The 22,472-nt window shown below is 47.8% G+C and overlaps 1 protein-coding gene across 1 annotated transcript in view; it reads right to left on the reverse strand.

Moving 5' to 3' along the window:
• Positions 1-9,181: 9,181 nt before the first annotated feature.
• The window catches only part of ASTN2 (astrotactin 2), a 660,907-nt gene continuing 647,616 nt past the window's right edge, over positions 9,182-22,472 (reverse strand). The window contains exons 22-23 of the mRNA XM_032797631.1: positions 21,631-21,814; positions 9,182-10,058 (exon numbers count right to left, since the gene is read on the reverse strand). Coding sequence (XP_032653522.1) covers positions 9,821-10,058; positions 21,631-21,814 — 422 coding nt within the window. The 3' untranslated portion in view covers positions 9,182-9,820. The remainder of the gene's footprint in view (positions 10,059-21,630; positions 21,815-22,472) is intronic.

The raw sequence follows: 22,472 nt of genomic DNA on the forward strand, positions 1-22,472 counted from the left end.
CCAGACGTCTCACTATTGGGGCTGTCCCAATATTAGGGGCTTTCTCTTATATACATAACTATTACCCTTCCCCACCCCCAAAAAAAGTGTCTCCATTTTTTACACTAGCTATCTGGGCACCCTGCTGTGCACCACCACAGGAGAGTAGATCTCATCAGCTCTACCTTTGGTTCTGCCTCTCATCGTCATTCTGTGGGGAGCGCCTGAAACGGAAACACAGGCTGGGACTTTCAGGGAGCCCAAAGGGAGTTAGGTAGCTGTGTATGCTTAGGGTGACCAGCTGTCCTGATTTTATAGGGCCACTCCCGATTTTGGGGGCTTTTTCTTATATAGGTGCCTATTACCCCCCCACTCTCCGTCCCGATTTTTCACACGTGCTGTCTGGTCACCCTAGCATATGCCCACATTTGTGCCTGTATTCCAGCAATACGTTGGACGCAGCCCCCTACCCAGCCCACCAGGTTCTTGCTGCAGAAGCCTCAGGTCAGGAGATCCCTTGAAAGCCAGTATGAGGTTAACAGGAAAATTCCTACTGCTAAAGCTGCCACGGATGAGGCAAGAAGCCAGGTCGCTGGCCTAGCCAGGCCCCTGTTTTCCATCCGTTGCCAGGTTCCCACTTGCAAAAAACCCCCAAGCCTTGGCTTAGACCAGTTGCTCCTAGTAATATGCCCTTAGGGCTTGTCTACACTTAACATGCAAACTGCTAGGGGCAATTGGGCAGAGCCAGGGCTTGGGTTTTTTTTTTTGCAAGTGGGAACCTGAGTTGGGTTGACCTGTTTCTATGTAGCCCAGACCTTAGCACCAGTGCTAGTTTCACATGGTGGAAGGCCCTTTGAAACATTCCTGCTCACCCCACCCCTTTTTTTCTGACAACAGTTGCTGTTTACTGGGAAGCAAAGACGTGGCATTTTATCTTTCAGCCTCGCCTTTCCCTTTTACTCAGCCCAGTGGCCGTTATGTAGGACACACCTTCTACGCTGTCTCATTAAAAAGGAACAGAGCCGGAGGGTCAGATTGGAGGAAGCTACGTCACAGCTGGCTCATTGGAAAAAAAAATCTGAGAAACCATAAAAACTTTTTGGACTTATAATGCAAATCACTGGCAAGGTGTTTGGGTTTTTTTTAATAGGGCTGAAGTTTTCCTGCAATGCCCTGAATATTTACCCAGTGCTCCCGGGGTGGGGTGGTTGAATTAGAGAGATTGGGGGCCACAATGGAGGAGACAAATAAAAGCACATCATTCAGGCAGTGTGAAGGCAGGTTCGCTTACTTCACATGACCTCCCTGGCATAAAAAGGAGCAGAACCATTCCAAGTCTTCTACAATTGTGCAGGCATCCAATGTGGTGTGCGGGCAAGCTGAAAGCGGGCAAGGTGCAGATACAGTAGCAAAGGTATGGAGTCTGCCTAGCCGTGGCAGGGTTATGATTGGGCAAAGACGTAGAGTGGCAGGAGAGCCATGGACTATGCCCAAAGCTAGGGCCCTTCCAAATTCATGGCCATGAAAAATGCGCCACGGATTGTGAAATCTGGTCTCCTGCTGTGAAATCCAGTCTGTTGTGTGCTTTTACCCTATACTGTACAGATTTCACAGGGGAAACCAGCATTTCTCAGATTGGAGGTTCTGACCGAAAAGGGCATTTCAGCATGGTCGCAAGGTTCTTTTATGGGGGAGGCAGTACTGCCACCCTTACTTCTGCGCTGCCTTGAGAACTGAGCAGCCGGAGAGCGGTGGCTGCTGACTGAGAGCCCAGCTCTGCAGGCAGCAGCACAGATGTAAAGGTGGCAATGCCAGACCAGGCCATCCTTACTTCTGCACCGCTGCTGGCAGCGGCTCTGCCTTCACAGCTGGGCTCCCGGACAGCAGCCACCGCTCTCCAGCTGTCCAGCTCTCAAGGCAGCCGCCACCAGCACAGCGCAGATGTACTGCAACCCCCTCCTCCCATAACCACATGACACGCCCCCCCCTACACAAAACGCCTTTTTAGGTCAGGACCCCTACAGTTACAACACTGTGAAATTTCAGATTGCAATAATGAAATTTATAATTTTTAAAATCCTATGACTGTGAAATTGACCAAAATGGCCCATGAATTATGTCTGTGCTAGCCCTGGGTTACAGGCCTTCCCCTACCAGCATTCCTGTATGACCAGTAGGCAAGTTGTTCCAGTGTCCTGCGCCTCAACTCCCCAAATGAAAAATAGGACCAATATTTCCCTGCTTCACAGGGGTGTTGTGAGGCTAAAAATCCCCTGGGACTGTAAGTGCCTAGACAATGAATTGCTGTAATGACGATAGCAAAGAGCAGCCTTAAGCAGCAGGGTCAAGAGGAACTAAGTATGCCATCCCATGGCTCTCTAAAGTGTCGCAGCAGACGAGACGTCATCACAGGGCCAGTGACATATCAGTGAAGAAATCTGTGACACTTGCAGCAGGCTGGATTCTCTGTTGGATGGCCAGACAGTAAATCAAGGCAGGTCACTTGGGCTTTTAGGCTGAGATTTTTTTCAAACTTACCAGTGCATGCCCCCAACTTCCAGTGTATGGCTACAGTGCAGAGTAAATTTGGGCTCTTACATTGCTGCCCCTAATCTTTCCACCCTGTCTCAATCCAGTCTCACAACCATCTCACCTGAAGTTGATGGGGCTTTAAACTCAGGTTAGCTGGTCTGAGTGGGCGGGGAAGAGGGGAAGGAACCCAGGTTAACCTGTGGAACTCCTTGCCTGAGGAGGTTGTGAAGGCTAGGACTATAAGAGGGTTTAAAAGAGAACTGGATAATTTATAGAGGTTAAATCCATTAATGGCTATTAGTCAGGATGGGTAAGGAATGGTGTCCCTAGCCTCTGTCTGTCAGAGGGTGGAGATGGATGGCAGGAGAGAGATCAACTTGATCATTACCTGTTAGGTTCACTCCCTCTGGGGCACCTGGCATTGGCCACTGTTGGTAGACAGGATTCTGGGCTGGATGGACCTTTGGTCTGACCCAGTATGGCCATTCTCATGTTCTTCTTTCACTTGGGGTGCTGGAACATTTTTTCTAGTGGGGTGCTGAGAGCCATTGAACCAAACTGTAAACGCTGGATATAATAGAAACTACTCCAAGCCAGGGGGTGCGGCAGTACCCCCAGTACCGCTAGTTCCAGAACCGATGAACCCACCCACTTGCAGTAAGGACACAAGCAAAACCACTCCAGTCCCTTCCCACAATTCCCTGCATGTGCCCAGAAGGACAGACAAGTTCTTCCACAATTCACGGGGAAAGAATTATAGCGTGACTTTGCTGATGGCAGCACAAAGAACTATGGGATTAGGCTGATCAAGGTGCCAATCACACGATTTAGTGACGACGTGGCCCCATTGAATTGAATCTCAGTGAGCATTCGGTGTTTAGCTCCCTTCAGCTCTTCGGATGATCCCAGCTTGAAGAACCCTCCCACTGCGTGCCCTGGATTTGGGATGGGAAAGGTGGGTGGAGCTATTTTAGTTTAATTTTAGAAAATGCAAGTGTCTTAAGAAATAATCCCCAATCAATGCCTCAAAATAGCCCCCTGAACATTGGGGAGGGCGCTGCTCGGAGTGCACTGAGAGATGAGACGGGATTTACAACATCAGCAGTGGCTGGTAAGGCCAGAGTGGGCTGCTCATTGTCATTCCGGATCCCTGGCACCCACCAATTCTAGTTTGATGCACATAACCCGCCTGCTGTGATCATTCTTTTCTCCTCCAATGAATTTTCCCTCCTCACGTTCCAGCCCTTTCCTTGCCCTGTGCGAGAAATTCACCGAGGTTCTGAGCCTGGCTGTATGACTGTGGGCAAGTCACTTTGCCTCTCAGTGCCTCAGTTCCCCCCTCTGTAAAATGGGGGCTAACGATGCTTCCTTCCTTTGTAACGTGCTTTGAGCTCTATGGATGAAACACCCTAAAGGAGAGCAGAGTGGTATAGGTCATATGACTTCTGATTTACACCTATGTGTGAGATGAGAATCAGGCCCCTTATCGCAAGCTTTAACCTTCATTATCACATTCACCCAGATGAAACTGAATAGGCACTAGGTACAAAGTTCAAAAGCTCCTAAGTATTTTAGGTGCCTACGTCCTATTGCATATCAGGGGGACTTGGCTCCTAAAACGCTTACCTGGCTTGTTTGACATGCATGCAGATTTCCATGTGAGCTCAGCACCCAACGAGCACCCATCCTACTGACTCCTTCTGAAAAGCTCCCGCCTAAGAACTCCTTCCTGTTCACCCTCGCCACCCGCCTCAGCCAAGGAAACGATACGTTACGCAGCCACAAGCAATGCAAAGCTTAGCCAGCCGAGGTGGGAAAGGGCATTGTTGGCGTGACAAAAATCATCCTGTTATTTATTATTTACGTTGTAGTAGTGGCCACCCTCTATAAAGCATGTTCCCAGCACAGAGGAAGACAGTCCTTCCCCCAGCGAACTTCCAATCCCAAATGAAGCCACACCGAGGTTGGGAGATATGGATGCAATGTATGAGGAGCTCAGCGTGAGGTGAGCTATGTGGCTTGGTAGCTACATCTTATACTGCTGCTTTAAGTTAAACAAGATCCATTCCCCTCTTCCCGTCCTCCTCCCATGAGTCAACCCCCTTGTCTTCACCTCCAATTCCCAGCATTGATTCCAGTGTCCTTACTTCCTTGCCAACATCCCCTCACCCCCCAGATGAGCAGCTCATGCTGAAGACAAAGCAATGACTTGGAGAAGTAGGAGACTTGGCCAGTGAGTTTCCTGAAGGTGCTGCAGGAGGTGGGGGTTCTTCAGGGGGAAAAGAGGGGTGTTGTGCACAGGGGGAGGGGTTAGGATAAGGTTTCCGCTAAGGAAAGGCTGTAACCTGTAGAGAGAAGGTGTTTATAAATGCTCAGGCAGGGAGGCAGCCTGGGAGGCAGGGAACACTTGTGTATATATGCTACGATCTGTCAGCTCTTGTGGGACAGGAAAGTGTAACAGATTGGCTTGAAAGCCTGAAAGTAATGTCATCCAAAGTTTCCATAGAGGAAATCCAGAACCTTCCCTTCAGTTGTGAGATGTTTTATTTGCCACCTCAAATAATTCCTGGGTTTTGTTTGGCTCGGCCACCTGACCCTGGGTACCATCACAGGACTCACCATGGCCCATTGCTTTTAATTAGCTTTGATCCTGGGGGTTATGCACATCGCAGCACAGCTGAATATGCTGTCAAAGTGTGCAGCCTCCCTTCCCTTATTTCTATCCCCTGCTATACGTACACACGTCTCTGCCGTGCACGTGAACACAGAGCAATGGGGCCAGATTCTCTGCTGGGGTAAAAATCAAAGTTGTTCATAAGAACATAAGAACGGCTATAGTGGATCAAACCAATGACCCATCTGGCCAAGTATCCTGTCTTCTGACTGTATCCAATGGCAGGTCCTTCAGAGGGAATGAACAGGGACGCAGTGTCTGTTGCCCGTTCCCAGCATCTGGCAAACAGAGGCTAGGGATACCATCCTTGCCCATCCTGGCTAATAGCCATTGATGGACCTATCCTCTTTGAACTTATCTAGTTCTTTTTTTATATAATCTCGGCCTTCACAACAGGCTCGGGCAAAGAGTTTCACAGGTTGACTGTGTTGTATGAAGAAATACTTCTTTCTGTTTATTTTAAACCTGCTGCCTATTAATTTCATTTGGTGATCCCCTAGTTCTTGTGTTATGAGAAGTACATAAAACTTCCTTATTTAATTTCTGCACAACAGTCATGATTTTATAGACCTCTATCATATCCCCACTTACCATATTCCCCCTCATTTCTTTTTCAACTTGAAAAGTCCCAGTCTTATTAATCTCTCCTCATACGGAAGCCAATTCCATACCCCTAATCATTTTTGTTGCCCTTTTCTGAACCTTTTTTAAGATGGAGCGACCACATCTGCATGCAGTGTACCATGAATTTATATAGAGGCAATATGATATTTTCTGTCTTAGTATCTATCCCTTTCCCAATGATTCCCAAGATTCTGTTCCCTGTCCTTCACTGCTGAAGCACCAGCTGAGAACCTGGCCCACATTACACATCTACGCTCTGCAGTGTACTGTACTCACAGACATGCTCAGTCCATACACCCAGATCTGACTATGTACACATGGGTTTCGTATACACACTGGTTCTGATTCTCAGTTACTTTGCTCTGACACTTGCACTAAGGATGGCTGGGAGTTAAGGTGACTTCAAGCCATCTTTGTGCTCCATCAATTCTCCTTGCTGTGTAAGTCTGAGCAGCTTCAGTGCTGTTGTAACTGTAGATCGGCTTTAGATGGGCACTGTGCACTATACCTCCTGCCCTGACTTGAACCCTACGCTGAAGGCAAGTGCAAATGGACACATGATGTGCAAAATCAGAGGCACAACGTGTGCAAAAAGTTGTCATGACCAAATCTGCCCTGAATCACCCACTCATGCCAGCGCAGCTTTTGGAGTGAGTCTTCGATCCTAATTCATAGCACAGGCATAGCTAGAGAGCCCATCCATCTAGCAGTATCCCTAGAATGCTGTCGCTAGCATCTAACAACTTTTCTAGGATTACAGACAAACCGTTTGATTTGTCCATGCTGCCAATGCTGCCTCCTTCCCACCGTTGAACCACGAATTTCCTCTCCCCCTTGGCACTTGCAGGTCGGTTTTAATCCTGTGGGGGTTTTTTAAAGAAAAAATGACTCATCCTTGAAAAAACACACAAAATTGTGTGGGTCAAATCTGGGGAAGGGACAGGAAAAGGTCCAAAAATGTGGGCACCTAAAAAAAAAACGTTAATGAAATTTGTAAAACCTCTAACCCCTTCCGGTTCACCCAACTCAAATGATGACGCCCAGGCTCACCATGGCAGCTAAACAACCCAGGTTACACACCTCCTGCATATACACTTGCTGGCCATGCACATGTCAGGCATTCCCCTAGGAGCTGTCACATGCTCTCACACATGAATCACCTGGTCCCCATTCACCTCTCGCTCGCCTCCTTGTAAACCAGGCACAGTCAAGACAAGTTGCTGGGGTTACATGGGTGTAAGGTTGAGAAGACTCAGGCCCAGCCAGCTGGGCACTAGGGCTGCCAACAGGTTTTCCTCACTGCCACGGCTGGTATTTTTCATGGCAGCACATGCAATAGGAACACAGCACAGTGCCAAAACACGCCAGGGCATCAAACAGGGTCTCATTTGCACTTCAAAGTTTGTTTTGTTTGCTTGTGTTACAATAGCAGATTGCTCCAAGTATTTCCTTAACCCTGTTGCCCATGTCCAGCATGAACACATGCTGCCAGGGGCAGCTGAGCCACATGCTGAGCTATGGGGCTGGAACAAGAGTTGTATATTTAAAAGGAGCTGTACGATCAGTTAAATCCTGGCTGGCAGGCTCAGGAGTTAGAAAGGGTTCCAAGGGTTTGCCTGCATGAGGAGATGCTGAGACTCAACCAGAATTCCTGCTGGGGCACCTGGCCAGTATAAACCAGTGTGCCTGCTGCAGCGTCATGTGCCTGGTCTCGGGGGCAGGTGGTTGACTAGAACACCCTCGCAGCCCTCTACAGGTATGTCTATGCTGTAGTGGGAGGTATACTTTGATGCACCCGTCATTAGCTCCAATCAAGCTAGTCCACTACAAATTGCAGCATAGCTGCAGGAGCATGGACTAGCTGCCCAAGCACAAGCCAGACTGAGCCCCTAGGTACATACCTGGGTGACTAGCCAGTGCAGCTGCCTGCACTGGGGTGGCTATGCTGTGCTTTTCAGGGTGCTACGTTGGTCAAAGCTAGCGGGGGTACGTGCTGGAAATCACATCCCCAGCTACAGTGTGGACGCGCTCTTACCTCCTCAGCTTCAGCTTGATTTCAGGAGGTGCTGAGCCATCTAGCGAGGTCAGTGGAAGCTTGCACGGTCTCGGCAGTTCTGAAAAACAGGCAGTTTCTATCCATGGATACACTAGGACTGGACATATTGTGGCTGGCCTCTATGCACAGGCACAGGGGAGGAGAGGCTCTTTGGCCTTTCCACCTCGTCTTGCATTCGCTCTGTGTGGCCCCACCAATGGCAAAGGGAACGGTTGACTAATGGGGACCAGTAACTCACAACCTCCTGAGGCCTAACAGCATGCAAAGCAGGAGCAAGGCCCAATGGAAGGAAGATCACAGTTTGGGGTGTTTTAGGTGCCAAGGGATTAACCCTTCATGGGCACAGCAGCAGGCTGGACTTCAGCTCCAAGATGCTACAGGTCTGTATCTAAGCAAAGATGAGTCTGGAATCAGGCGGGCTGGGAGGGCTGCTGGAGGAGCTTACCACAGATGGCTCTCTGAAGGTTATTGTTATTATTTATTGTTTGTATGGTGGTAGCACATGGAGGCCCCTGGAGGGACGGGGCCACCTTGGTCTTAGGTGCTATACAAACACGTAGTGTGTCACAGCCGCAGAAGAGCTGAGAAGAAGGGGTGTTCTTCCTTTGTGTCAGCACTGATCCTTCCCCCACCCTATGTTTCTTTATGGCAAGAGGACTGGTCAGCCCCCATCTGCTCTGCAATGATCCATGTGGGACCTTACACAGGAGAAATTCCAATCTCTGTCTCCATTCAGTCTTGGGCCTGATTGAGTTGCTTCTTCAGCAGATACCAACTCTGGCCCAGACTGAACTCCCCTTCTGCACTGAAAGAGGAATTCACTGGCACCAGTGAAGTCCGTGGAAAGCCTCCCACTGACTTCAGTGGGCTCTGGATCGAGTTCCTCTATCTTCAGCCTCCCACCTTGCTCCATCCCCAGCGTGCGCCAACCTTAGCCACCTGAGATGCTAAAAGACGATAGAGTTCCCATGTCCATCTAGCCCTTGGCTGCCTTATAGGGTTTTCCCATGAGCACAGAACTCTTACAACAGGAGCTGAGAACAAAGAGTGATCTGGCTTTATGGCGGGAGTCTGCAGACAAAAAGAGTCACTCCCCGCCCTCTTTAAATGCTCAGCTCCTCTCACCCCTACCCCAATCCTGTATTGAGAAGTGTCTTATTGTTCCACATACTGGGATTCTTCTCTTAATCCTGTACCTGACACTTGCATTTCTTTTACCAGAGCTCTGAGGAGACTTGTTTCCTCCTCAGGTCATTCTGCAAAAAAGCCACGGCAGAGATGTGTGTTGGCAAAAAATACCGAGCAGGCGGGGAAGGTGGACTTCATATGAATCTTTAATACACAGAACAACCTGTCAGGAGCCCTGCAAACGAAGACTCCGCAAGCAGCAGTTCTGCAAACTCGGAGTGTTAAAAAAATCCCAGTTTGCCGGCAATGTCTTTGCACCTGCCTGGCTGGCGTTAATCTCCATGATCTTCGGTTTCAGGATGGTGCCTCCAGCTCCCGGTGTCACCTCCCACAACTGAGATGCTTTACCTTGACTCCTTGACGCACTGAGGCAGCGGGCCCCCTTCCCCACCTGGTCCGCTTCCAAGGCTAGCAGAGGAGGGGGCAGCTATCTCTCCTGTGCCTGACCTGGCCCTTTTGGATTTCTCCTCCTCTCAGACTTGGAGCATGTAGTCCAGGAAATTTGGTAAGAAAAGATTAAAAAGGAGAGACGGTGCTACTGAGTCGACTTAGGTATTTTCATTTTAAAAAATAAAACAAAAAGGGAAATCAAAGTCCAACTGGCTGATTTCTCGTTTCTCCACCGCCCATGTTGAACAGTCCGGTTTGGCCTCGCTGTCCCCTCCATCTGAACGTCACCCTTCCCCTAAGCCCACCAGCTACTCAGGTTGTCACATGTCTGTGACTCCTTGGCGTTCCCTTCCACAGCTCCAGGCCAACATCGTCCCTCACCGCCCCTTGGACTCCCCGTACGTGTTGCGCAGCATGGAGACCATCTTCTCCTCACACGTCACTTTAGTGTCCTTTAGGATGTTGTACCAGACCATGCCGGCCGGCCGGACCTCTTCGCTGCGGCAGAACAGGTAGGGCATGGTGTCGGTGCGGCTCTGGATATAGGCACTGCGGAGCAGGGTCGAACAGTGGCTGCTAACTTTCTCCAGCCTCCTTAAGATCAGGTGAGCTTTCCTGGAATGAAGAAGAGTAGATGGAGACATAGCAAGAAGGTGGAAGCAGTTAGACCACGGAACTAGAAGCCAGGACTAGAGATGGGTGAAATTGTTTTGGCGACTACTAAATTTGCCAAAAATTCATTTTTCAGGCTGAATTTAGCCAAAAACAAAACCAACCAACCAAGCGAACAAAAAAGATTATTTTAAAATGTGGAAATGGTTTGTTTTGGCATTTTCAACATGAGCTGTTACAAAATGAGCTGTTACAATCCCTTCAAATTGACATTCTGTTTAGAAAATGTGAATTCCAACAGACAATTTGTTTCAAGGTGATGTTTTGAGTCAACAGCCAAAATAGTTTGTTTGACCAGACTGAATTTTTTTTTCAGTTTTTCATTTCTGCAAGGAAAAAAAAGGAGTTTTGGTTTGGCCACCACCAAAAGAAATAAATAAATAACTACATTATTCGCTCAGCTCTAGCCAGGGCGGTCTGTCCTGTCACATAGACAAAATAGTTCTGTTTACAGTTGCCAGTAGCTAGACAGATCGATAGATTCTCTCTTCTGACTGATTCCTAATTACAGTGAAAGGTTTTTTATCCAGCATATTGGAGAAATGGGGATGCTGGCAAGTGAAAAATTCAGGTTAACTAAGAAGGAGGGAGTTTGGGTGTGGGAGGGGACGCGGAAGGGGGTTGGGGAGAGGGAGGGGTTTCGGGATGCCGGATCTGGGGGACGTTCATCTTGGGCGGCTCCCCGCAAGTCGTGACCTATCCCTGCTGTTCCTAGGTGGAGGCATGGCTAGGTGGCTCTGTGTGCTGCCCTCTCCCTATCCCGAGCATTGACTCTGCAGCTCCCATTGGGTGGGAACCACGGCCAGTGGGAGCTGTGGGGGCAACGCCTGTGGACAGAAGCAGTATACAGAGATGCCTAGCCGCACCTCCACCTAGGAACAGCAAGGATAGGTCGCCGCTTGTGGGGAGCCACCCGAAGTCAGTGTCCCTTTGATTTGGCACCCCGAAACTCCTCCCATGCCCCAGTCCCCAGCCCCGCATGCTCTCCCGCACTCCAAACTCCTCATGGCTGTTCCTCTGCCTAGGAGCCGCAGGGACCTGTCACCACCTCTGGGGAGCCACGTGGAGCCTGTCGGCCCCATGCCAACTGGACTATAAACTGGACTTTCTGTGAAGATTAGAAATGCCAGTTTATAAAGCTTTGCGGTTGATACCAGGCTGGATAACACCCCTTTTACTGTAATGAAATGTCTACAGCACCTGCTATGCCAGCATCTCAAAATATTTTACAGATGATACAGAGGATAGGACAAGAAGCAAAGGGCTTAAATTAGCAAGGGAGGAGTTAGGTTGGACATTACGAAAAACCTCCTAACTGTCAGGGTGGTTAAGCACTGGAATAAATTGCCTAGGGAGGTTGTGGAATCTCCATCATGGGAGATTTTTGGGAGCAGATAAGAACAACAACCGGTCAGGGATGGTCTAGATCACGGGTGGACAAACTACGGCCATCGCGCCACATCTGGCCCATCAAAACTTTTAATACGTCCCTCAAGCTCCATTGCCCTGCTCCCGGAGCTCCTGCCTGGAGCTCCAGCTGGGGAGTGGAGTCGGGGGCTCCTGCATTATGGGTGTGAGGATATGCTGCACAACCCAAATGCACCTCATGCACCATCAGAGCCTGGAACATGCAAGTCCAGGTGCCTGTTCCTTTCCTAGCACCCAGAGGCAATTCGATTGTGGGCTGTTGGGCCCTACCTGGGAGGAGATTTCTGAAAACTCAATATGTTCCAATGACTGGAAGCTAACGCCCAACAAATCCAGGCTAGCATACAATCTGGGTTCAGACAAGAGCAAAACTGTATAGCAAAATCAACAAACAGCTCAGTAATGTCTTCCTAACAGCGCATTGTTCAACAGAACTATTTTAATAGAGCTGATTTTGAAACAAACGTGTGTTGTCCTGTTTGAACATGAATTGTTAATTTTGTGAGCATTCATGGCCCACCATACAATTTCCATACACAGATGTGGCCCTTAGGCCAAAAAGTTTGCCCATCCTTGGTCTAGATAATACTTAGGCATGCCATAAGTTCCAGGGACTGGACTAGATGATCACTCGAGGTCCCTTCCAGTCCTATGATTCCATGTTAATTAATTAAGGCTTATGGCATCTATACTATTATTCCCAGTGTACAGATGGGAAAACTGAGGCAGAAGGAGGTTTAGTGACCTTCTCTATATAAAAAAGCTGGGAATACAACTCATCACATCTCTCAACTGCATTGGGTCATCTAACCTAGGCTGCCCTCTTCAGTAACACTGACACATCACAGAAAGTTTATAGAGTCCAGCCCTATGGCTTCAACCTGGCAAATTCCCACTGGGGTTAGGGCTTGAGTGGCGTGAGCAGTTCAAGTAAAGCAACTGTTACCAGGATCTTTGGCAATTAGAGTAATATATATATATATGTGACTGGTTTGGTAATGCATTCCTGAACCAAAACTGTGCCTTCAATAACTCCCTGGGGCCTTCGGAGTTTAATGCATGCTCCCTTGTTTATTGGTTGAAAGAGATAGAGAGAAGCAAACATCCTGTTGGAAACTGGGCTTCCTCCCTCAACTCAGGGGCCAAATTTGCCTCTCAGTTATACTGGTGCAACTCCATTGAAGTCACAAGTTGATCTCGATTCTTAAGAATGAAACATGGACTATTGTGAACAAACCATCATCCACCTATACATCCTTTTAGCCATCTATCTATCAGCATGGCACAACCCTCAAACTCGCTGCTGCAGGAAGCCACTGGAGAAGCAAAAAGCCAGATGGGGATACCTTGCCCTCTCCTTCCGTTACTTATCTGGAGTCCTCCAGAATACCTGTCTCCCTCCGGCTCATGCCTCACTGAAGGAAGGAACCCAAGCACACAGCCTCCCTCTCTGCATTTCATCAAGTCTTCAGAGGGGGGGAGGGCTAGGAAGAACCCAACTCTGTAACAGCAGAGAAAGAAACGTGCAACAACCCCCTGAGACAAAACAAAATATAGTAGTTAGAGGCCAACCTGTCCCTAGTAAGAGCCCGCAACATGCTAAATCAAAAGCGGGGAAAGAAGGTTTATTTGAGTGGTTTGAAAGTCTCAAGATCACAGATTATTCCCTCTCCCACTGGGGGTGTGGGATTTGATACAGTTACCGAAGGAATGTCAATATCCAATAATGGACATGTCAGGGGCAGCGCTCTCAGTCAGCTAGGTATAAACATGGGGATTATTTGATTATGAAAGCTTTCTGGTGCTTCAGCCCTGGATTCTTTGGGAGGGAACACGGCTGTTTTCTGGTGCAGCTGCTCTCCCCAAGGCATCTCACTAACTGAGATCCTAAGTAAGAATTCATCGTGAGTCATAAAAGAGTGCAGAAGTGTGTGGCAGAGCGACAAGCCAAAACAGCAGTGACTGGAGGCCAGTCAAACCTCCATGACCAGGTATGACTCCCTGTTTCTGGGGAAGGATGCTATGAAAGGCCAGCAAACTTCAGTCAAGAGGCTACCCTTCCTCTTCTACACTGAGACAGGCTGAGAATAATTCTTCCTATGGTGGGGATACCAAGCAAGAGCACCTGTGTCCTGCAATGCTAACTTTCCATGCAGTGGCTATGTTTTCAGGTTTCAGGGATGAGGGACAAGCTGAGCTAGGAGAATTCAAGCCTACTATATAAGGCACATACATATACATTCAGTGTGATGGCTGGAGCATTGACCAACAGCTTCCAACTCCCGCTAACACAATTCCATTAAGTAGCCACCACCCTACAAGAGAGGTACTCCCTCTCCCTGCAGTCCAAGAGGCATAACTTCACCAGTGACATGCGCCCCCCAAGATTGTTAAGCTAAAATACTTTGGAGGTTTCCCGTTATGGAAACTGGCATTTTCAATGAGGATCCCAAAGCTAAACTAATGCACACCAAGGAGTCATATTCTGCACTGACTTTTACTGCGTAGAGTTCATTAACGTCAATGTGGATTGCACTGGGTGTAAGCAAACAGAGGATTTAGACTCATGTCTGAAAGAGTCCAGTGCTTCTGAATACTGTGTCTGCAGCACAGCATCGGGATATACCTGATATTATTAAATATAGATGGGAGCCAGTGGATATAAAATGAGTTACACATTTTCGAATGACAAGTTTTTGTAAGAAAACAACCTTTTTTCTTGGGGGGAAGGAAGAAAAATCTTCATGAACCCGTCTCAACACTGTCCAAATGTTGTCATTTTTCATTCTTTCTGGGGGCTAATTTTCCCCTTTTTGAATTTTTTTTATAACAGTAAAAAAATAGAATTTTAAAAAAGAAATGAAGAAAAATGGCCTTGATTCAAACCTATCGGAATGAAAACAATGTTGAAATTTCAACATTATTTGTGAAACTAGCTTTTTGTTTTTTCACCAGCTCCAGTTGGACAGCAATGGCTATTTCCAGTTCACACTAAAGATGTTCCCATCAAGCTCCTGTCGTAGTCAAGCCAGCTGGGTTGTGAGCTGGGCCTAGAGTTGTGAGCTCTCCCTGTCCAATTTAGGGAGACAAAATCTATTAACATCCATGAACTCTTTATAGTATGTTGGGAGAGGGGACTGTGCATCGGGCATTTGCTTCAAAAGCCAAACCTTGCCAAAGAAATGGAAAGGCAGATATTGGTGGGAATTACCCAGTTTATCTGAATGAAAGGAAAGAAAACAGAAAGGTAGTTACAGAAAAGAAAAGATCAACCTATTTGGAGCATACGTCTGGAAACACTTTCTTGTTTGGAAGATTGAAGCTATGTCTACACTGCAGTCAGAAGTATGACGGAAGCTAGCTTTGATCTAGCTAGCTCAAACAACTATAGCAGTGAAGTCATGGCAGCATGGGCTTGCCACTGTTTACAAAGATCCACAGATTCCAAGGCCGCTTGAGCATCTAGTTTGACCTCCTGTACAGCACAGGCCATAGAACTTCTCCAAATTAATTCCTAGAGCAGCTCTCAGAAAAACATCCAGTCTTGATTTTAAAATGATTGTGATGGAGAATCCACTGTGACCCTTGGTTAATTGCTCTCACACATTTAAAAAGGTATGCTTTATTTGCAGTCTAAATCTGTCCAGCTTCCAGAGGTTTCTACAGCTCCTGGTGTTGCGGATTCATTGCTAGCATTATTCAAGCTAGCTAGCTCAGATATGTCTACAGGTGCTGCAGGCACACCTCTGACTGCAGTGTAGACAATTCCTAAGAAGCAGGCCTGACTGGGTGATCAACACTCAGATACCTATACTGGGTTTGCTCTGGAGACAGCTGGTGTTTGGCATGAACTAGGATGGAGTGTGTGAGGGAGGTGTCCTAGCTAGCTTGGTATCAGTAATATTGTGTTGTGTTCTTTGTCCGTTGGGCGACTGGGGAAGAAGGAGTGTCCAACTCTGGGCTGAAATTGTAAATGTAATGACCTGATGCCATGTGCTATTCTGCTTGCCTTGGGACTGCCTGCTGGAGTGGCTGTAAGAGGAGAGAATGGTGGGAGGTGACACTGCAGGCTCTGTTGCTGAGAAGCCAAACAGGAGACGGATGCATGGATGGGCAGGAATAGTGGAAGTTTGTCCCTTACATGCTACAATAAAGGGAAGCTGCATTTACCCACTAGTGAGTCCCCTCCACTTGCTCTAGGGTAGTGCACAATGCACAAATGGCATGCTCTGCATCAAAATGGGTGCAAATAGGGTCATGCCTTGAGCTTCAAAACCCCAAATTCTCAAGGATGGATTCAGACCAATGGTCCATCAAGTCCAATATCCTGCCCCTAGCCTATGCTAGATGCTTCAGATGAAAGTCTAGATCTCCAAGACATGCCTAAATGTGCCTCCTGTCCCACCTCTCTTCCATTCCATCTCCTATATCCTGTGCTCACTTCCTTTGTCTTTTCTCTCCCTCTTCTGTGCCGTCTGCTTATCTCTCCCTCTCCATTTCCTTCTGGTCTCCTCTACAGTTTCCTATGTCCCCTCTTCTGTCTTTCCCCCTCTCCATCTCTTTACCTTTAGACACCACTGAAAACTCTCTCACAGGGCTTGCTTCCTCCAGCCTGTCCTGGGCCATTGTTGTGGCAGGACAGGGCAAACACATGCCACTCCCTCTGTCTATCATCTGCTGGGGACAACTGGTGGGTTTGCTCTGTTCTCCCCTTAGGGAGTGTAACAACAGGAAGCAGCAGGTGATGGAATGGCCCTGGGGATGCACCAACTGTAAAGTGCTCCGACAAATCAGAGGAGGCAGCAGCTCCATGCAGGAGAAAACAAGGACGCGGCAGAGGAACATGCTGGAGTGGAAGATCAGGAGGGAAATGGATACCTGGATTTTGCTATCCCTGGGTTGATGACAAACACCCTCAGCTACAGCCAGGTTGCTTGGCTCTCCTGGAGGGGAGCTGGCGTGGCTCACTTGTTTGAGTGGGTTAATGAAGTCATGCTTAAATGTTAGACTTTTGGCTGACATCTTTTCTTTCTTAAAAAAAAAAGGAAGAAGGAGAGAAAGAGACCAGGGGAGAGGAGAAAAAGAGAGAGAAGCCTTCTGGTGAAGGCTGGGTAATAAATTACAGAAGCAGTTCTTGGGCTGCCAATTTAACGCCATCAATCAAATTCTGGCCACCATCCAAGTGCTCTCTGCGGGGGGATGTCAGGCCAGAGCGACCACCTTTTCAAATACTGGAAATGAAATCTTCCCAATGCCGAGCTACCCCGTCGCTGCCAGAAACAATAATTTATTCCCATATGAAAGGGTAGGATCAGGAGGGGACGGCTGCAGAAGTCAGACTCCCGGGCTGGCTACAGCCAGGGCTGACACCGGTCTGCATTAAGCCCCTGAGCCACCAAAGCTTAGCTGTTTCTTCCCCACCCTGTCCCCACGTGGTGTCAGCGCCACTCCTGCTCGCCTGCCACATTGCACTTTGTGGCCAGCTGTTTTAAACTTGGTACCAGCCTGGCCCTGATCCTGTTTGCCATGAAAGTGAAGGATTTAGGAGGTCGACACTGCAGTAAAAATGATGGAAGGCATTAAAAGTAATGGCCCTCTGCTGCCATTTTCTCCTCTTGCATCTTGTGGTACTGGGGCCTGAAGAGAGATGAGAAAGTGTGGTTGTGAGGGCCGTTGGAAGAGCTCGTGCATGGATAAAGGCACTGTCATAAGGGAGTATGGTACAGTGGTTAGAGTAGCAGACTTGGACTCCTGGGTTCTATTCTCCGTGCTGGCAGGGAGCGTGCAAGAGCTGAGTGTCTTGCATTGGCTACTTCCAGCTCTGTCCCAGACCAGTTGTGCACTGTATGATGAGTCACTTCACCCTTCCCCATCTCAGTTTGCCCATCTACACTGGGAATACAATACTCACCTTGATCCCAGGGCTGCCATGGGGTCTAGCTAACTGCTTGAAAAGCACTTTGACATGCTAGGATGAAAGGCACTAGAAAAGTACAACACAAGATTACAGGCAGACAGGGAACAACAGCTGTGTTGGAGTGGAGCAGGGTCTCGCCCCAGTACTCTGACGGGAGGTGGGGGAGAGGTCAATGCCTGGTTGTCTTGTTCTCTTGTGGGTTTTTTTTGCTATAAATTCAGATTTTCCACCCAAGTGATAATTGACCCAGGTCTGTCAGGCTCTCAGATGGGAGGATAGAGAGTCCAGCACTCCAAACCCGGCTATCGCAACCTCTCATCTGTACATCATATTCCCTCCTGTTACCATAAGGCAGCTGCTGGTGGAGACGCCTGCATTTAAAAGGATCTTCTCCTGCTGCTGCTGTCAGCACGGCCCCGTTACTTGCTTTAAGAGAAGGAGGGGCTTCAAGCCCCACGCTGATGTCACATCCCGACCTGATGAGAACGGGGGTGGGGGGCAGGGACAATGTAACCATGTCTATTTCCTCCACCTCCCTCTGAGAGTCAGACACTGTTGTGATGGCCACAATAACCCCTCACGCCCCAAAAAAACAACCCCAGGCAGCTGTTAAAAGAAGAGCCTGTGACATAAAGCATCATCACTGCACAACACGAGGCCAGGAGGGATCGAACGAATGCATAGTAGCATCAGGTCTTTATTGGTCTAGACGGATTCTTCTCTTTAGTTGGAACAAATTGTTGCTGTAAATTTGGAGCAAGCGTCTCTTTTTGCGTGTGTTGGGGTTATACGGGGTTTGTTAGAGGAGACTAGCAGGATGAAGCAATTCAGGAGCCAAGTCCTGACCACAGCAAGTCCTGGGCTAGGGCCACCTATGAGCTAAGTTTTTTAATGTCTCCTTAATGTAAACCTTCTGTTTGAGACATCTGGTTGTCAGTGTGTCTTCTCGCGAGCAGCTGTTTGCAGTAACCTGTGGCTTTCATGGAAACTGGGCTCTCGAGGACTCCAGCATGATGTATTTATTACACAGAGGCAATAGACTCCCCTCTTGTCACTAAGTTTTATGAGTGAACATTTACGGTGGATCTGAGGCTCATCTGATAAACATTTCAAGGTACGAAAATGAATGACCTCCTGGGAACACGCACAGACTGTCAATTAAAATCTCATTACGAGATGTTCCCTTGGAAAATCCTCAGTCGCCTCTCCCGCTGTCGGGGGCTCCCTCGCTGTCAGAGCAACCTGAGAAATGAGGCTGGAGGACAGACCTTCATTCTTGTCAAGAGACTAGAACTACTTGCAAGCTGCAGGGGTATTTTTAGAAACTTCCCCATGGCGAGGAGATGCTGGTTACTCAGATGCATGAGGGGCTGCTGAAAGTTCAGCTGGAGATCCCTGCCTCTGTGCGGAAGGACAACTGCGGAATCCACGGATGTCTCTAGACATTGCTTTCTGTATAACGGTGCATCAAGGAGACACTGGCGAGCACTTTCCAAATCTCCTTGCTGGACATGCAGAGACAAGTTTGCCTGGCTTGTATTTTCCTGCTGGATAATGCCCTCAAAAGGCGCATCGTCAGTCAGCTTCCAGAGATGCCCAGGTAACAGAGGGAGTTACCAGGGAAACATAAAGAAAACCAACAGCCCCACGGATTTGTACTGAGAGGGACGACTTGAAATGAGAAACAAGTTGCAGTGCCATCAAGGAGAGGGGAGGAGAGTGGCTTCACATCAGAGGTTAATGAGCTATCAAAAAAATTACGACCAAGGTCACCTCTGTAGGAGGGCCAGTCACAGGCTAACTTGGATTTATGTCTAGGAGGGTTGTAAATTGTGCAAGAAATTGTGACAGGGAGTCAGGAATGGATCCCTGCTTGTGCCCAATATGCAGGATGGGCAAAAAAAAAAAAATAAAAAAAAAAAAAGAGGAAAATCTATTGGTATTATGTGTTTGTTGTAGTTAATTGCTCCCCCCACCATCGGTACCTCCCAGTTCTCTCTCTCTCTTTCTTTCTAGCACTCAGAGAAAAGGTCATTTCTGAAACAGACTGCTGACAACATGGCATTTGTAAAACATCTCTAAGCATGTTGGCCGAATCTAGAATCCTGAGGGAGCTTCATGACACTTGCTGAATGTTCTTTGTGAGGAGTTATGGTAGCAGTTCATGACCAGTGGCCAAAAAGTCATAATAAGACACTTTGTCCAGGAAACAACCCATCTTACTCTCCCAGTTCTCTGACGTGGCATACTCCACGTATGTTCTATTCCACAGTTGCAGTCTCTCTGAACGTGCATGTTCACCAGTAATATACATTTTCATATACCCCAAAATGATATTTGGGGAGGCTGTTACTGCTGGAACTGTTGTTCTTCATAATCTCAGAGTTATCCAGCTGCTAATCCTCATTCTTAGCATGGGATTAAGGATAAGGGAACATGGGTTTGTAACATACATTTTCTCCCATAGCCTGGACATGCTTCAGTTTGCAGCATGGTTTTAGTGCGCACTGCATTTAGAATTTGGGCAGGCCACTGTAATGCCATTTTATTGTTTTAGGTGGGAGGGAGAGAAATCTAAGCTCTTTAAGAGTATTTATAACTTGTAAAGTACCCAGTAACCATGGTGAGGGGCAACGTATCAATATGTCACATTAGGCTGACTAGACAGACAGACTATACATCTCATCTGTCTGTCTCTCCATCAATCAGATGAGAGAGAGAGGATTAATTCACCAGGGGGTTAGGAGATATTGTGCTGAAAAGACACAGTCTATCACATGCTGATAGTTCATTCACCAAACCCTAAGGAGATATCACCAGGGTAGAACTACAGATTAAAAGAAAATATCTGCTGGTTGTGTGACCTGTAAACAAATGGAAGTTTTATCTCCACTCTCTCATGGTGTCAAGACAGTTTTTGCATGTGAACCTTCTCCCCTGCCCCTTATATAAACAAAAGCTACATGAGGCCCTCATGTCTTGTGCCTCCAAAATAAAGGTGAGGGGGGAGAGCCTTTTTAAGGCCTTCACATCTGTAGCAGGCTGGTGGGCTATAGCTGGGTTAATGGTTTAGATGAAGCTGCAACTGTTAATTTTACTACTGTTAAAAACCAGAACACAAGCAAAGATGATCACTGTGGGACAGCCATTTTCACTCCGAGATCTCAGAACAATAGGCCAGGCTCTAAGTGGTATAACATCCATTGTAAACTTCTCAAGAACACACGACATGGAGCTGAGTGGAGATTTTCCAACCAATGTGTTTGTTAGTCACAAAATACTGATTTGTCAAAATCCCAAAGAGGCTTCCTCTGACAGTACCCCAGTATGGTGCTCTGCTGCTCAAGCTGCTCTCCTTCATCACCTGGACTTTTTCTACCTACCAACGCTACAGCTGTTAGAGGATGTGCTGATTGAGGCAGAGGCCTTTATCCCTCAGGATACATCCTTAGGGTAAACTGTCCCTTTATTATTCTAGTACTTAGCTCTCCAAACACCTGATGCAATGCACCTCAGTCCTAATTTGCATCACTCTCTGTACTTCCACATTCATTCATTCATCTTAACTCAGACATAGGTTAGGGGTTTGTTATAGAAGTGGATGGGTGAGATTCTGTGGCCTGCATTGTGCAGGAGGTCAGACTAGATGATCATAGTTGTCCCTTCTGACCTTAAAGTCTATGAGTCTATCTAATCAGTGTATACTGTGATAATGATGAAAATATCAGAGCACATTTGAATTCTGGAGAAGTCACAGTCTCTGCCACAAAGACTCCAATGTAAAAAAGACTAGGGGTCAGTGCTAATTTATAACAGCTTTGACAGTTCACCTCAGTCCTAATTTATAGCACTGGGTCCACACAGCTTTACGAGTTCACTTAGGCCCAGATCCTAATTTGCAGCACGGCCTGTTATTCCCAGGACTAGTCTCCCAAACAACTGTTACAAATCACTTAAATCCTAAATTACAGCACCCCTTTACCCCAATCCAAGGCAGATGATGGGGTTGGTTGGTGAGGTTTACAAGGCGCTACCTCTCTGGTATTAGGGGATCATCAGGATCATCTGAATGGCCACCTAAACAAGATGCACTCAGCAGTGTAGGACACTAGGCTATTCCAACGGGGTGGGATGGACTAATCCCAAAGGATTATGGGAAAGCACAGCTACCTGGGCCCCAGCTCATCCTCACTGCGCCAGATAAAGTCTCCAAACTTCTCGTAATGCGAGTTGTAGTGGTGCTGGACTCGGAAGAGCATGGACACGGAGACCTCCATCAGCGTGTTGTAGGCAGTCTGCTGCTCCTTCCCACTGGTGTAGCCATTGTAGAGGTTGTAGATTTTGTCAGCTATCTCTGAAAAGGAGCAGGGGGACGAGGAGTTTACAAGGGAATGGAAGGCACAGGGAATGTGGAAGGAAAAACCAGGCAGTGGGGCTGACGCTGGGGGACTGGGGTGGCCGCCTCACCCATAGCAGTTTGGAAGTTGGCTTCGGAGCACAGCCATCTATCTGGGCAGCTGTACCAGACTGAGGCCCCAATCCTGCTAGTGGCCTCACATGGCTGGAGCCCTGGTGACTTCAACAACTCTGTGTGGGTGCAGGGAGTCTGCTCCTGCAGAACCATTTGCAGGATCAAGGCTTGACGATTGCAGGTGGGGGGAGGGAAGGGAATATGAGAGGTTGGGTTTGTTTTTTTTTCCCGGTGAACATTATCAGTAATAAGAAAAGCAAGTTAGGCAGAAATGCAGAGAGTAATCATTAAAAATAACATGAGCATAATCCCTGGCTCTTATCTCACACTATTCATTAGTAGATCACAAAGTGCTTTCCAAAGGAGGTGGGTATCATTGTTTCCTTTTTACAGATGGGGTTTCTGGCAGAGCCCCTCAACCTTTTTTGAATAAAAGGGGTTTCTTTGTTTGGTGTTGCAGGAAAATGGCCTTCCCCCCACCCCGGAAATGGGGGGAGGGAGATGCAGAAAACCACCCCACACACACTTATATTGGATATAT

This window comes from Chelonoidis abingdonii, chromosome 24, assembly GCF_003597395.2.
Source record: "Chelonoidis abingdonii isolate Lonesome George chromosome 24, CheloAbing_2.0, whole genome shotgun sequence".
Lineage (NCBI taxonomy): Eukaryota > Metazoa > Chordata > Testudines > Testudinidae > Chelonoidis > Chelonoidis abingdonii.